Source organism: Gossypium hirsutum, chromosome D08 (assembly GCF_007990345.1).
Source record: "Gossypium hirsutum isolate 1008001.06 chromosome D08, Gossypium_hirsutum_v2.1, whole genome shotgun sequence".
NCBI lineage: Eukaryota > Viridiplantae > Streptophyta > Magnoliopsida > Malvales > Malvaceae > Gossypium > Gossypium hirsutum.
This window is the reverse complement of record NC_053444.1, coordinates 40939500-40953528: the sequence shown is the minus strand read 5'-3', so window position 1 is coordinate 40953528 and position 14029 is coordinate 40939500. Positions and strand designations below refer to the sequence as shown.

Here is a 14029-nt window from a genome sequence, read left to right as displayed (position 1 = left end):
TTTTTAGGGTTTTCAACAACATTACAACATAAAATCATAAAACAATTTTCAAAAAGAAAATGGTTTAGAATCAAATGAATTAAATTTTTGGCATTTCAATCTGATAAAAATAAATGACAAAAGAAAATAAAAGTAAAAACAAGAATTTTTAACTTAACAATAGCCAAAGAAAATCAAAATAATAGATGTCATGGAATGGAATTAAGGGCAACGGTCATGTTTAAAATTCTGTTAATTTCTGTTTGTGTTTGTTTTAGTTTTAATTACTGTAAAACGCAACGTTCAGTATGATACTTTAATGAAACGGTGCGCTTAAAGGGAGGGAGGTCAGGTAGGCTTAAACGACAACGTTTAAGGATGTTTTGTCTTTTGTGTAAAATGTCACATTTTGTTACAAAACAACTGTCGTTTTTCTGAGAAGTCGTTACCCAAATGAAAACATTTGTCTTTTCTCTTTTATTATGATTTCTTCCTCTATTTCTTCTTCTTCTTCCTGCTACCCTGCTTCTTTTTCTATCCAAAATCTTCTGGTCGTGACAAAGGTATCAAAGCTGCAGTCGGTTCTCATGGCCAATGATGGGGTCACCACCAGGTTACAGAAATAAATGGGCTTGCTACAACACGAGCTTGCCCAGATGCTGTTGGAGGTTAGTCAGATTGATACTAAGATTGACACTCGACTAAAGGACTTTCATGAAAACTTAAAGGGAGAGATTCGAACTGAACTCCGTTCCCTTTTTGAGCAATACTTTGGCCAACAGGCTTCTACCTGTGTTGCTGGGGGAGCTCAAGACAAGTGTAAAGGTATTCTGGGGGGCACCCCACCTAGGTTCCCTCCCAAAGAACCCCTCGCACCAGGGATTTAAATAGCAGTCTGTTACCGAAATAGCGGTCGTTATATAGTGGTAGCGGCGCCGTCCGAAACCACAATTGCTGAAAATAACGGTGTGAAGCAGAGTCACACCGATAGCGGTGGATCGCAGCTGCAATTTAACGGGTAACGGCCAATTGTGGCAATAATGGGCCGCTACTCCCATTATTTTCCGTTAACAGCAAATTAAAAAAAATCATCTCCTCTAAACAAAAATCAACAGAAACACTGAAACACAATTCAATCAAAAAAAGGAAAAAGAACAAAGAACAAAGAAGATAACGAGAAAAAGAACAAAGAACAAAAAAGAGGAGGTATACCTGGAAATGGAGGTCCCTGAGGGCCTGAGTACGCTGAAGAACAAAGAAGATACAATTGGCTGTGTGAACCAGACTACAAAGCACCAGGAGAGGAAGAACGGAAGGAAGAAAGCTTCAAAACAATAAGAAAATGGAACGGTTCGAATGGAAAAGTTTTGAAAAAGGAAATCGTCAAACTGAAAATGAAATGATGGGAAGAAGAGAGGGCAGATTTCAGCAATTTCTGATTGGACAAGGAATCAGTGCAATAAATGTTGATTCTAGAAGTTACTTTAAAAATATCTACATTTTTTTACCTTTGGCCATCTGCTTTGGGCCGTTTTCTTAGGATTATAAGTGTGCAGTTTTTGTAATTTTGTTCTATTAATAAAAGCCCAATCTGATGTTATTAAAAAAAACGGAAAAAGAAGTCTAAATAAACAGCAAAAAGCAATCAAAGTCCAAATATTCAAAACTCTAAAAATCATTAAAAATGACTTTTTATAATTATAATTATAATTACTATGTTTTATAATAAGTTGTGCGAATTTTAAAAAAATTCACGATCGCGATACCCGCAGTGACCGCAATAGCGTCCGTTATGTCCACGACCGCGACAAACGCGACGCGACCGGAACCGCGACCGCGACCACGACCGCAATTTAAATCCCTGCCTCGCACTGTCTCTTGCCTCAGATCTGGCGAATACACCTTATCGAGTTGGTCTCCTGGACTTTACCAACAAAACACTTCAGTTTGAATGTCCAAAATTTGATGGGAATGATTTTCAGGGGTCGTGGTTCAAGCTAGAACAGTTCTTTGAAGCTGAAAATATCGAAGATCAAGCCAAAGTTAGGATGGTCATGTTACATTTAGAGGGAAAAGCCTTAGACTGATACCATTTCTTTGTGCAAAGGCAAAGGGGGTTACAATAATTGACTTGGGAGATTTATGCTCGAGGGTTGAAGGCCCGTAATGGTTTTGACTCCTTTTTAGATCCATGTCAGGACTTATCTACCTCAAGTAGCAAGGCTCAGTGGACCAGTTCCATGACCGTTTTGTAAGTCTACTTAATCAGCTACGTTTGACTGAAGATTATGCACTTGCTATGTTTACTTGTAACCTTAAACCTGAGATAAGGCAGTATTTAAGACTGCTCAAACCTCAAACAATGGTGGATGGTTTCTAATTATTAGCTCAACAGGTCGAATACGTGGTGACTGAATTTCCAAAAAAGAGTGTGAGTATAAGAGGGGGGATAAGTCATCTTAGACCCCTACTTCCTGCTTCAAAGATACAACAATATCACAGTAATTTGGGGGGAACTAGTGGTCCTCCAACTAGCAACTTAAGACAGAAGTTTCAGTCCAAATCTCTTTCCCAATCTAAGATAGATGAGAGAAGGAAGAAGGGACTCTGCTTCTAGTGTGCCTCCAAATACACTCCAGGCCATAACTGTACCAAATCCCAGTTGTATCAGCTGATAGTGGAGCCTTATTAGGACCATGAAGGGGGAAGCAAAAGTCCAGTGATTAAAGAATTTCAAGATTGCCCTGAATATTTGAAAGTGTTGGAGTAAGAACCAGAATCCACTACCCCTATCTGGTTCTTACACGCCCTCCAAGGATCACAGGGACATAACACTATAAGGTTTTCAGCTAAGATTGGTTATTCTAATGTTATCATGTTGGTGAACTTTGGAAGCACACACAATTTCCTAGATTCCAAGTTGGTTAAGAGGTTAGATTTACCAGTAGAACATCCTAGCTAGCTTCATGTAATGGTGGATAATGGAGTGAGACTGACCACTCAAGGATTATGTCGAGCAGTTCTATGGAAGGCACAGGGGTATGAATTCACTACTGACCTTATGATCCTCCTGGTCAAAGGTTGTGATCTTGTCTTGGGTATCTAGTGGATGCTATCCCTAGGTTCTATCATGTGGAACTTCTCTTCATTGGCCATGCAATTTGAATATCAGGGTCAGAACCATACTCTCCAAGTGATTATTCCTGGTGCTTTGCAACTTATTTATGGGGGACAATTGTCAAAATGTTTGCACTTTATGGGCCAAGGACCTTGTCCAATGTTACTAGCAACCAGTGTTCAAACAGATTAGACCCTTGCTCCTGCTCAAATGAACCCAGACATGGTGAAACTTTTGGAAGACTTTGATGATGTGTTTCAAGCACCTAAGGGCTGCCCCCGGTAAGGCTACAAGACCACAAAATCCCATTAATTGATGAGAGTAGGTAGTCAAAATAAGACCTTATAGATATCCAGCAGTGTAGAAGGGGAGGGAGGGAGGTCCGTTAGGCTTAAACGACAACGTTTAAGGATGTTCTGTCTTTTGTGTAAAATGACACGTTTTGTTACAGCTGTATTAACAGTCGTCGTTTGTCTGAAAAGCTGTTACCCACCCTAAAGGCAACAATCAAGGGTAGGGGAAGGCAGTTATGAAATGAATACACTCGTCTTTTCTCTTCTATTATGATTTTTTCCTCTATTTCTTCTTCTTCCTGCTACCCTACTTTTTCTGCCCAAAATCTTCTGCTCGTAACATAGTATTTCATTGTTATCGTGTAACACCCCTTACCCGTATCCGTCGCCGGAATAGGATGCGAGGCATTACCAGAACACATACACTTGTAAACGTATTTAACCGTATTATAAAATTTCATCTAAATTAAAACTTTCAAATTTTTAACATGCTTTTATAATTCTTCACAATATATCCTCTAAATATTATATTCATAATAAATAGGGCCTACGAAACCCGATTTTTATTCATGCAATTCACAAGTCTTAACAATTCAATGCTTCATTTCCATTTCATTCAATTCATAATTTCTCATGTTAACAATTCAAATTAATTTCTCAATCCAATGTACATTTCAATATCACAATAATTCTTTTAATTCAAATCATATCACTAGCAATAGAAATTTTCATTTACTTCTCATACAATTCAATATCATTAAGTTCAATACTAATATGTATTTACCATTTAACTCAACGTTTATCGATTATGATCGAATATATGACCGATTTATACACAAGTCATTCTTATGTTTTCCAATTTTCCTCCTCCTCCTTTCCATTCTACATCCTTAATGTATATAACACGCTTAAATAACATTAACTATATTTTCACTATTTACTTATAAGTAAATTCAAATCTGTCAATCCGAGTCAGAGTCACTAAATTATTTATATCTTGAGTTACAAAACTCAAAATTAAGATCCGTTAATTTTATCTAAAACTAGACTCATATATCTTCTTACCATAAAATTTTCAGAATTTTTGGCTTAGCCAATAAGTACAGTTTATTCTTTAAAGTCTCCCCTATTTCACTGCTAGACAGTTCCAACCTTTCTTCACTAAAAATTAATTATCTCTTCGTAAGGGATTTGGATGATGTTTCCGTTTGTTTCTCTTAAAAATAGACTCATTCAGGGTTTTAAATATATAAATTTAAGCCCCTAATTATTTTTCTTAAATTTTTTATGATTTTCAAAAGTAAGAACAGGGGAACCCGAAATCATTCTGACCTTGTCTCACAAAATTTATTATATCTCATAATTTACAATTCCATTACTTACATCGTTTCTTCTATGAGAAACTAGGCTCAATAAGATTTAATTTCATATTTTATTCATTCTATAATTCGATTCCCACAATTTTTGGTGATTTTTCAAATTTAAACTATTGCTGCTGTCTAAAACTGTTTTAGTGCAAAATGTTGATTTCCATTTTGCCCCAAATTTCACAGTTCATACAATTCAGTCCTTGCTTAATTAACCCCTCAATTAAGCTAATCTTTCTCAATTAGTACTTTACCTAGACATTATAAGTTATTCATAATTATTGAAATTCAGAATTTCCTCATAAAACCCTAACTTGTTTTACTATTAGGTCCCAAACATTCACTTTCTGTTTAATTCTTTCAATAAAATCAACATATAAACAATTTAAAGCTCTAATTCCATGCTAAATCATCATATACTTGTAGCACATATTCATAGCAACTTTCAACTTCTTTCATAGAATCAAAAACTAATGAATTCAACGAGTGGGCCTAGTTGTAAAAGTCACAAAAACACAAAAATTTTAAGAAATAATCAAGAATTGAACTTACTTGCAGTAAAAATATGAAAAACCAGCTTAAGGAAACACTTCTATGGTGTTTTTGCTGATGAGAATGCAGAAAAATAAAGAGAAATCTAGATAATTCCACTTGGACCCTAGCTTTATTAAGTAATTTTGCAATATTCCAATTTAGCCCTTAATTCTCCTTACTTTCTTACTGATTTCATGCCTTTGCCGTCCAGCCCAAATAGACATTGGGTCTATTTGTCTTTTAAGTCCTCTTCCTTTTTATCATTTAAGCTATTTAATCATTTCCCATAATTTTGCATTTGTTACAATTTAGTTCTTTTTATTCAATTAATTATCGAAACTTTAAAATTTCTTAACGAAACTTTAATACTAACTTTTTAACATTCCATAAATATTTATAAAAATATTTATGGCTCGGTTTAAAATCTCTGAGGTCTCAATATCTCATTTTTTCTAATTATTTTAATATTTATTTCTAGTGCACTATTCACTATTTCAAAAATTTTCTTAACTTCACATTTAACTTACACTCACAAAATTAATAATATTTTCTACTCATTTGTCGGATTTAGTGATCTCGAATCACCGTTCCGACACCCCTAAAAATACAGGTCATTTCATTTTTTCTCATCCAATTTCTGCTCCCGAAACCACTATTCCGACTTGACCCAAAATCGGGCTGCTACATATCGTATGTCATAGTTGAATCATTTCTTGAATGAAGCATCTACTTATCCATTTTCAGACAATGAGATTCCTCCCCTCAACAGATTTCTCAATCAAACCTCATTGATTTTCTCTCCATCTCTGAGAACATGAAAAGTATTTTTTTAATTACTTTTTCCGCTTTGAAGTGAAATGAAAATCATTTTTCTCTGGAGAATGTGTTAGGCTCCAATGTAGGGTTTTTTTATTAAAATAATACAAAAAAATTAAAAATACTAAAATAGTATACTTTTTTAGGGCAAATGACCAAAAAAAGCCCTTTTTTTTCAAAAATTACCGAAATTGGCCAATTATTTAATTATTTACCGGAATGGTCTATTTTCCGCGAAATCGCGTCCACGTCAGCGCGATGTCAGGGTACGCGCCAGGAAATCGCGTCCACGTTAGCGCGATTTGCTTACGTGGACACAAATCGCGCCCTCTAGGACGTGATTTGCTGACATGGATGAATAGTTTCTCATTTTTAGCTTGAAAAACTTTGAAAGGCCATAACTTTTGGCTCGGTTGTCCGATTGAGACGATTTTTTTTCGAATAACTTTTCGAGATCTACGCGCTGACAAACTGCCGAAGGCGGTTTGCTGCACTTTTTGTCGAAAAAGATCCCTTTTTGCCCCTAAATTTTGATTTTTTCGGTTTAAAATTAAATTTTGAAACATTCAAATCATTATTTTCCTTTTTGCCCCATATTTCTGCTTTTTTAAAAAAAAAATTTAACTGTTTTTTTGTACCATTTTAGTAAATAAAAAAAAGTATACTATTTTGATATTTTTTTAATTTATTTGTATTATTTTAATAAAAAACCCTCCAATGTATTTTACTAATTACGGTAACATAATAGGTTTTAGTTAATAAAATAATTATATTAGTTTAACATAATTAAAAGAAGTCAAAAAATCAAAAAGAAAATAAGTGAAAATTGCGTGGATTTCATGTGTATAACAATTGCATTTTAATATCACATTAGATTTTCGTTACATTGTTAAATGAATTATTCAATAATCACGTAATAAATTAACAACATTACTGATGATATAATATTTTTTAAAGTTTAATTATCAAAATATAAACTTAAATAATCAATTAACCCTCATTAAAATTATCATATGTCAACACCTCTAATTTTAGAAAAATAAAAAATTTCGAGTTCATATATTTTTATGGTAAATAATAAATTCAAGTAGTAACTATATAAGAAATATAATTGACCTGAGCTTCATACATTTGCATTTTTAAATTCGGAATAAGAATAGAGAAAAAGTAAAATTGAACCCGAGAGAAGAAATTAATCATTCTAAATTCCAAAATTTAGATTAATGAACGGCCAAAGTTTGGCAGAGAGCCTGTTTTGTGCCTCTGGTTTACAATTTACAGTGTCATAGTATTCTCATCCGTCTCAAACTTTTGGCGGAGGCTCTGGAGAACAAGTATCCAACACCCAAGCACATCACCCAAATGCCCACATCAAAGGCCCAGCTCACTCCCTCCCCCGCCGTACACATATCTTGTATCCCTTCACAATCTCCGTCGCACCTTCCTTCCATATCGCCACCGTCTGATTCCACACAACTGCAACTACATTCACCGCTCACTTCACTCTCCTCTGGAATATCCTCCAGCTGATCAAAACCCACCCTCCTATTCTTCCTCGCAATCACCCTCACCCTCTCTCCCATCGCCTTGTCTCCCTCCACCGCCACCCAAACATCCGCCACCGCCCGCTCAGCGCCGACCGTTTTCCCATCCCTTGTCTCCAGCGCGCACTTGCACTCCATCTTCCACTTTTGCTCCTCTCTTCTAAAAATCCCTTTCAACACCTTGTCCTCTCCTGAGTAAACATCGAAGCAGACCCCATCACCGGCCTGAACTCGCTCCCTGCTCCCGTAAATTGCCTCTCCGCTCCTTGTCTTGACATTAACCATCCGATGGAGAACTAAGAAGGAGGAGGAATCAGAGCGGATAGCAGCCCCAGAAATTTGAAGCGCCGATTCGTTGATCCTTGGTGGGTAGAGTAGAGTGAGAGAATTTGAAAAGGAATCGAAACCCGATATTCGGATGAAGAAAGCTTTGATCTTTAAAAGGTTTTGATCGGCGCACCGGAAGTCGTAATAATCCGTAGACCTACACATTGTTGTTCCTTTTTTCCTTCGGGGGATGGGAAATAATTTTAGAGAATTGATTAATTGATTTATATGAGTAATAAAGAAGAAGAGTGGAAGTGGGGTGGAGGCGGCTGAGTGGACGACGTCGGTTTTGAAGGATGAAACTAACGATGGAACACGGTTTTTGATGCTGACGTGCAGAAAATGACAAAACCACACTTGTGTTCTGTCGGATATTTTTGGCTTTCTTTTTATTTATAAAAATGACCAAAAGCTTTTGATTATTTACGAAAATACCTATTTTAAAAATTATATAAAATAAATGACTCGTTTTGAACGGTAAACATCGGTCACGCCATTGTCATTGGCGTCACCTCCTCTAATTTAAAAAAAAAAATTTTTTTGGGTGTCATAGTTGTTATTGGCAACACCAGATTGAAGTCTAATTATATAAAACATTTAAGGACATGATAAAGCAATTACCCTTTCAAATTGGATGAACAAAAGGGTAATGTCATTCCTCGGCAGGACCAATTATATACTTTTAAATTTTTGGTCTATTTGTATGTTAGGTTTGACCTTTTTTGAAATTAAATTTAAATAATCTTTAAAAATATAAAAATAACAAAAGTAAACTTTTTTTGTTATGAATATCTTATTTAGTGGATGTTCATTATGATCAAGATAAAATTTTAATGTACTTTAAATTCTAATAGTTATTAGAATTAGATCTCTACTTCTTTTATACTTCTTATACCTATAAATAGAGACTCTAATGAAGCATTGTAAATCATCCCTTTTGATCAATAAAGTACATTCTCTATTGCTGTCATATTTTCTTTGTTCTTTATTTCCTCCATCTCTCTTTATTTTATAACACGTTATCAGCACGATAATTCTATATTTTTTTTTCAAAATTGTTTGAAGTCATCCCACAGATCAAATTCTTTTTCACCTTAAACTTTTACCCTTACAATTTTATCTTCGGGATGTTGAAAGATTCAATCTCAGAATGGAATATGGTTCTTATTCCCGATCTTTGATTTATTAAACAAGCATTGGTAAATTATAGATTTGGTAAGAAACTTTTATATTTCGACCATATTTTCTTTTTCAATTACGGTATGACTACTATTAATTTTTATTTGACATAAATTTCACATTCTGATGGTATTTGATTTTTGCTTTTCTAAGTTAATTTTTTTATGTAAAAGATATAATTGTTGATTAGATATGTTTGCTATTAATATGGGATGTTTTCTCTATTATTTTTTCGGTAAATCATTCTTTTTGAAGTTTTTTTAATTAAGTTATATTATGCATAATATTTAGATGTTTTGATTATTAAATTCTTATTATTAAATATTCTTGAAATTTTATTAAAATTATGGTGGAAAGTGTTATTAACCTATCGTTATTGATTAAAGGGAAATTTGATAGGATCTATTTATTCTTATTAACTTGCTAATGCTGAATGATTGTATGATATCTTTTAAATTGAACATATAAATATTTTATTAGAGCAAGATAAGATTTTATAACATATATGTGGTATTGAAATTTGGTACAATGTGTATCGGATAATTTTCAAGCATCGTACTTAAAAATTTTGATTATTTATTAAATGTTTTTTACTATTAGATTATAAAATGTTATTACAAAAATAAAGTTGTTTTACTTCTTGTAATAGTGTTCGTGATAATAGTCAAGGTGATGACGATGATGTTAAAAATCTTCAAGTATTTTTTACTATGTTTTATTTATTATATCATGTTTATTATAATTGAAGACTAATCATGACAACATGAATAGATAAATTTTAATTTGAAATCTCACGCATGTTTGCGATGGTGATTATGAAATAAAGAATCTATTAGGATGTTTATAAGTCCGTCCTACTAGATTTGTTGCATTCCCCGAAGTGAATGTAAATATAAAGAAAATAAAAGATATACTCATGGAACACTAAAAGTGAGAACATAGTAATAAATAAGAGAACAATGAGTGTTCTCAAGATAACTTTTCAAAGGGTAAAGATAACTTATGTTATCAATGTGATATGAAAGATTATTGGTCATATATGTGGTGTATGCCCAATATTTTGTCTCTGTTAATATTCTTTAAGGAAGGATATGAGAATGTAATAATGAATTTTATCATTAAAGATATAAAATATTTATCTTATTTGGTACTGAAATAAACAAATATATTCTAATATCTGATAGTACAAAATTAGTTGAAAGCTCTACAAGAGTTAACATATCAATATCTAAAAAGCACAAAGTTTGTGGTGGTTAATGCATTAGTTTTAAAAGATATTCATAATGGATCTCATATTGAGATTGTGAATGAGGAAAATATTATATTTCATATGAATCAAACGGCGATTGAGTTATTTATATTTTGAATCGAACTCGAGAGCTCTCGCGTTCTAAGCGAGAATCATACCACTAGACCAAATGTCTTATATTTGAAGATTTTGACATATTCCCTGGAGCAAATATTACATATGTTTGAAAATTATATTTACTTATTGACTTAGTGACATTATAGACTTCATATTGATTTAGACATTTGCAGTAGTAAATGCCACAATAGTATTTATATATGGATACAAAATAAAAAAGAATGTCAATAAAATTATCAATTGTCAAAGTTTATATTATTAGTGCAATTGAAAAACATGTTGAAGTAAACTAGAAGTTTACTAATACAAATACATTTAATATTTGGCATGACCAGTTAGACCATCCTGGATCATATATGATGTGAAAATCAATTGAGAATTTATATGGACATTTATTAAAGAACAGATTCTTTAGTTTTTTAAAAAAAAAATCTCATTTGTTGTTTGTTTTCAATGAAAATTGATTCTTAGAAACTCACTAGCTAAAGTTGAGATTTAATGTCTTACATTTCTGAAATGAATAAGGGCTTATTCATCCACCCTGTGGATGATTTTGATATTATATGATTTTGGTAGATGCATCTACAAAATAATCACATGCATTATCAACTCGCAACCTGTCATTTGCGAGATTGCTTGTTTAAATGATTAATTTCAGATTATGTAATTAAAACAATTCATCTTGCTAATGTTGGTGAGTTTCACAAGCTTTCAATGATTATTGCATGTCAATTAGTATAAAAGTTGAACATCCTATAACTCATGTTCACACACAAAATGATTTTGCTGAATCGTTTATCAAATGCCTCCAACTAATAGCTAAACCATTACTTATGAGAACAAAACTTCCTATTTCAGCATGAGATTTACATGTTGTACGCATCAAGATAATAACTTATAAATACTCCCATTACAATTGATTTTTGGTCAAGAGTCAAATATTTCCCATCTTACAATTTTTGGATGTGCGATATATGTTCCAACTGCTCCACCACAATGCACAAAGATGGGTCATAATAAGAGATTGAAAATGTATATTTATATGAGTCTCCTTATAATATTTTTGAGCTATTAATACGATATTTAGTTGTGACATGAGTTGTCAATTTTCCCAATATTAGGGGGAGAGGATAAAAAGCTGGATTAATAAAGTACTTGAAATGAATTGTCAATGTCTAAGATCCTTGTACAAAGTAATGTGAACCAGAAGTTCAATAGATAATTAATTTTACAAATCAATTCCAAATTCATTAAATCTCTCATACTAGCTGAAAATGTTCCAAATTGATGTCTTAATAGGGAAAATTGCTAGTGCAAAAGAAAGTAATCCATGACTGAAGCATGGAAGACCGTTCAGTTCCAAAGATAAAAATCCTCGTAAAAGAAAAGGAGCAAACATTTAAGATGGTCATATAGTAGAGGCGGGGGTTCCTGAAGAGACCCATGACATAACTAATTATAAACTTAAGAAGAGATTTAGGTACCTAAAAGTGAAATTGAAAATGATAAAAATAAAGAGATCTCGATAAGTTATGTCAATACGAGAAAAAGATGAAATCGAAAAAAAATGTAGTTGTCGACAACAATTTTTCTTATAATGTTACTATTGAAATAATAAATGAAAATGAGGATCTTGAGCCTAAATCTATTGAGGAATGTAAAAATAGAAAAGATTGGCCAAAATGGAAAGATGCAATTCAAGCAGAATTGAATTCACTTTCTAAACGTGAAGTTTTTGGACCTGTAGTCCAAACACCTAAAGGTGTAAAGCCGATAGGATATAAATGGGTATTTGTGCAAAAAAATGAAATGAAAAACATGAAGTCATAAGATATAAAGCACGACTTGTAGCACAAGGATTTTCGCAAAGGTCCGACATTGATTATGAAGAGACATATTCTCCTGTGGTGGATGCAATCACATTTAGATATCTTATTAGTTTGGCAGTACGTGAAAAACTTGACAAGCATCTAATGGATGTTGTTACAACCTATTTATATGGTACACTTGATAGTGAAATTTATATGAAAATCCCTAAAAGATTTAAAATCCCAGAAGGATATATAGTTTCTCGGGAAAATTGCTCAATCAGATTAAAAAAAAGTTTATATGGATTAAAACAATCTGGAGGTATGTGGTACACTCGTCTTAGTGAATACTTGTTAAAAGAAGGTTACAAAAATGATCTAATTTTTCCATGTGTCTTTATAAAAAGGTTTGGATCAAATTTTGTGACAATTGCCCTTTTTGTTGATGATCTAAATATTATTGGAACTCCTGAAGAGTTTCAAAATACAATAAATTGTTTAAAGAAAGAATTTGAGATAAAAGATATTTGAAAAACAAAGTTTTATATTGGCTTACAAATCGAACATTTAAAAGATGAAATTCATGTTCATTAATCAACTTATATGAAAAAGATATTAAAGAAATTTTACATGGATAAACCACACCCATTAAGTACTCTGATGGTTGTACGATCGTTAGATGTGAATAAATATCAATTTCGTCCTTGCGAGAATGATGAAGAGTTTCTTGGTCTTGAAGTACCATATCTAATTGCCATAGGGGCATTGATGTATCTTGCAAATAACACAAGACTTGATATAGCTTTCGCTGTAAACTTGTTAGCAAGATTTAGTTCTTTTCCAACACGTAGACATTGGAATTAAACATGTATTTAGATATCTTAGAGGGACCATTGATATGGGGTTATTTTATTCAAATGATTCAAAATCCCTATTAGTCGGCTATGCTGATGCTGGATACTTATCAAATCCACATAAAGGTCGATCTCAAATAGGATATTTATTTACATGTGGGGTTACTGCCATATCATGGCGTTCAACAAAACAAACATTACTTGCCGCTTTTTCAAGTCATGCAGAAATAATTGCAATGCATGAGGCAAGTTGAGAGTGTGTTTGGCTAAGGTTATTGACCTAACATATCCAGAAGATATATAATTTTCCTTTATAGGAAAAGATGCCAACTATCTTATATGAAGATGATGCAGCATGTATAGCTCAATTAAAGGGTGGTTACAATAAAGGTGATAGAAAGAAACATATTTCATCAAAATTATTATTCACCCATGATCTTGAGAAAAGAGGTGATATAAATGTTCAACATATTCATTCTAGTGATAATTTAGCAGATTTTTTTACTAAGACATTGCCAACTTCAACATTTAAAAGACTACTACACAAGATTGGAATGCGTCGACTCAAAGATGTAATGTAATGTTGTCATTAGGGGGAGTTTAAAAACAAGTTGTACTCTTTTCTTTAACCAAGGTTTTGTCCCATTGGGTTTTCCTGGTAAAGGTTTTTAACGAGGTAGCTTGTAATAGAAGATTGTGTACTCTTTTTCCTTCGTTAGGTTTTTTATCCCACAGGGTTTTTCCTAATAAGGTTTTAATGAGGCACATTATTTACCAATGGACATCCAAGGGAGAGTGTTATGAATATCTTATTAAGTGGATGTCCATCATGATCAAGATAAAG

The 14029-nt window shown here is 32.9% G+C and overlaps 1 protein-coding gene across 1 annotated transcript; it reads right to left on the bottom strand.

The window, feature by feature from the left end:
- Positions 1 to 7299: 7299 nt before the first annotated feature.
- LOC107911601 (uncharacterized) lies at positions 7300 to 8260 on the bottom strand. Its single transcript, XM_016839462.2, has one exon. The coding sequence runs from the start codon at positions 8141 to 8143 to the stop codon at positions 7391 to 7393; it is 753 nt and encodes a 250-aa protein (XP_016694951.1). The 5' UTR covers positions 8144 to 8260; the 3' UTR covers positions 7300 to 7390.
- Between the last annotated feature and the right edge of the window lie 5769 nt (positions 8261 to 14029).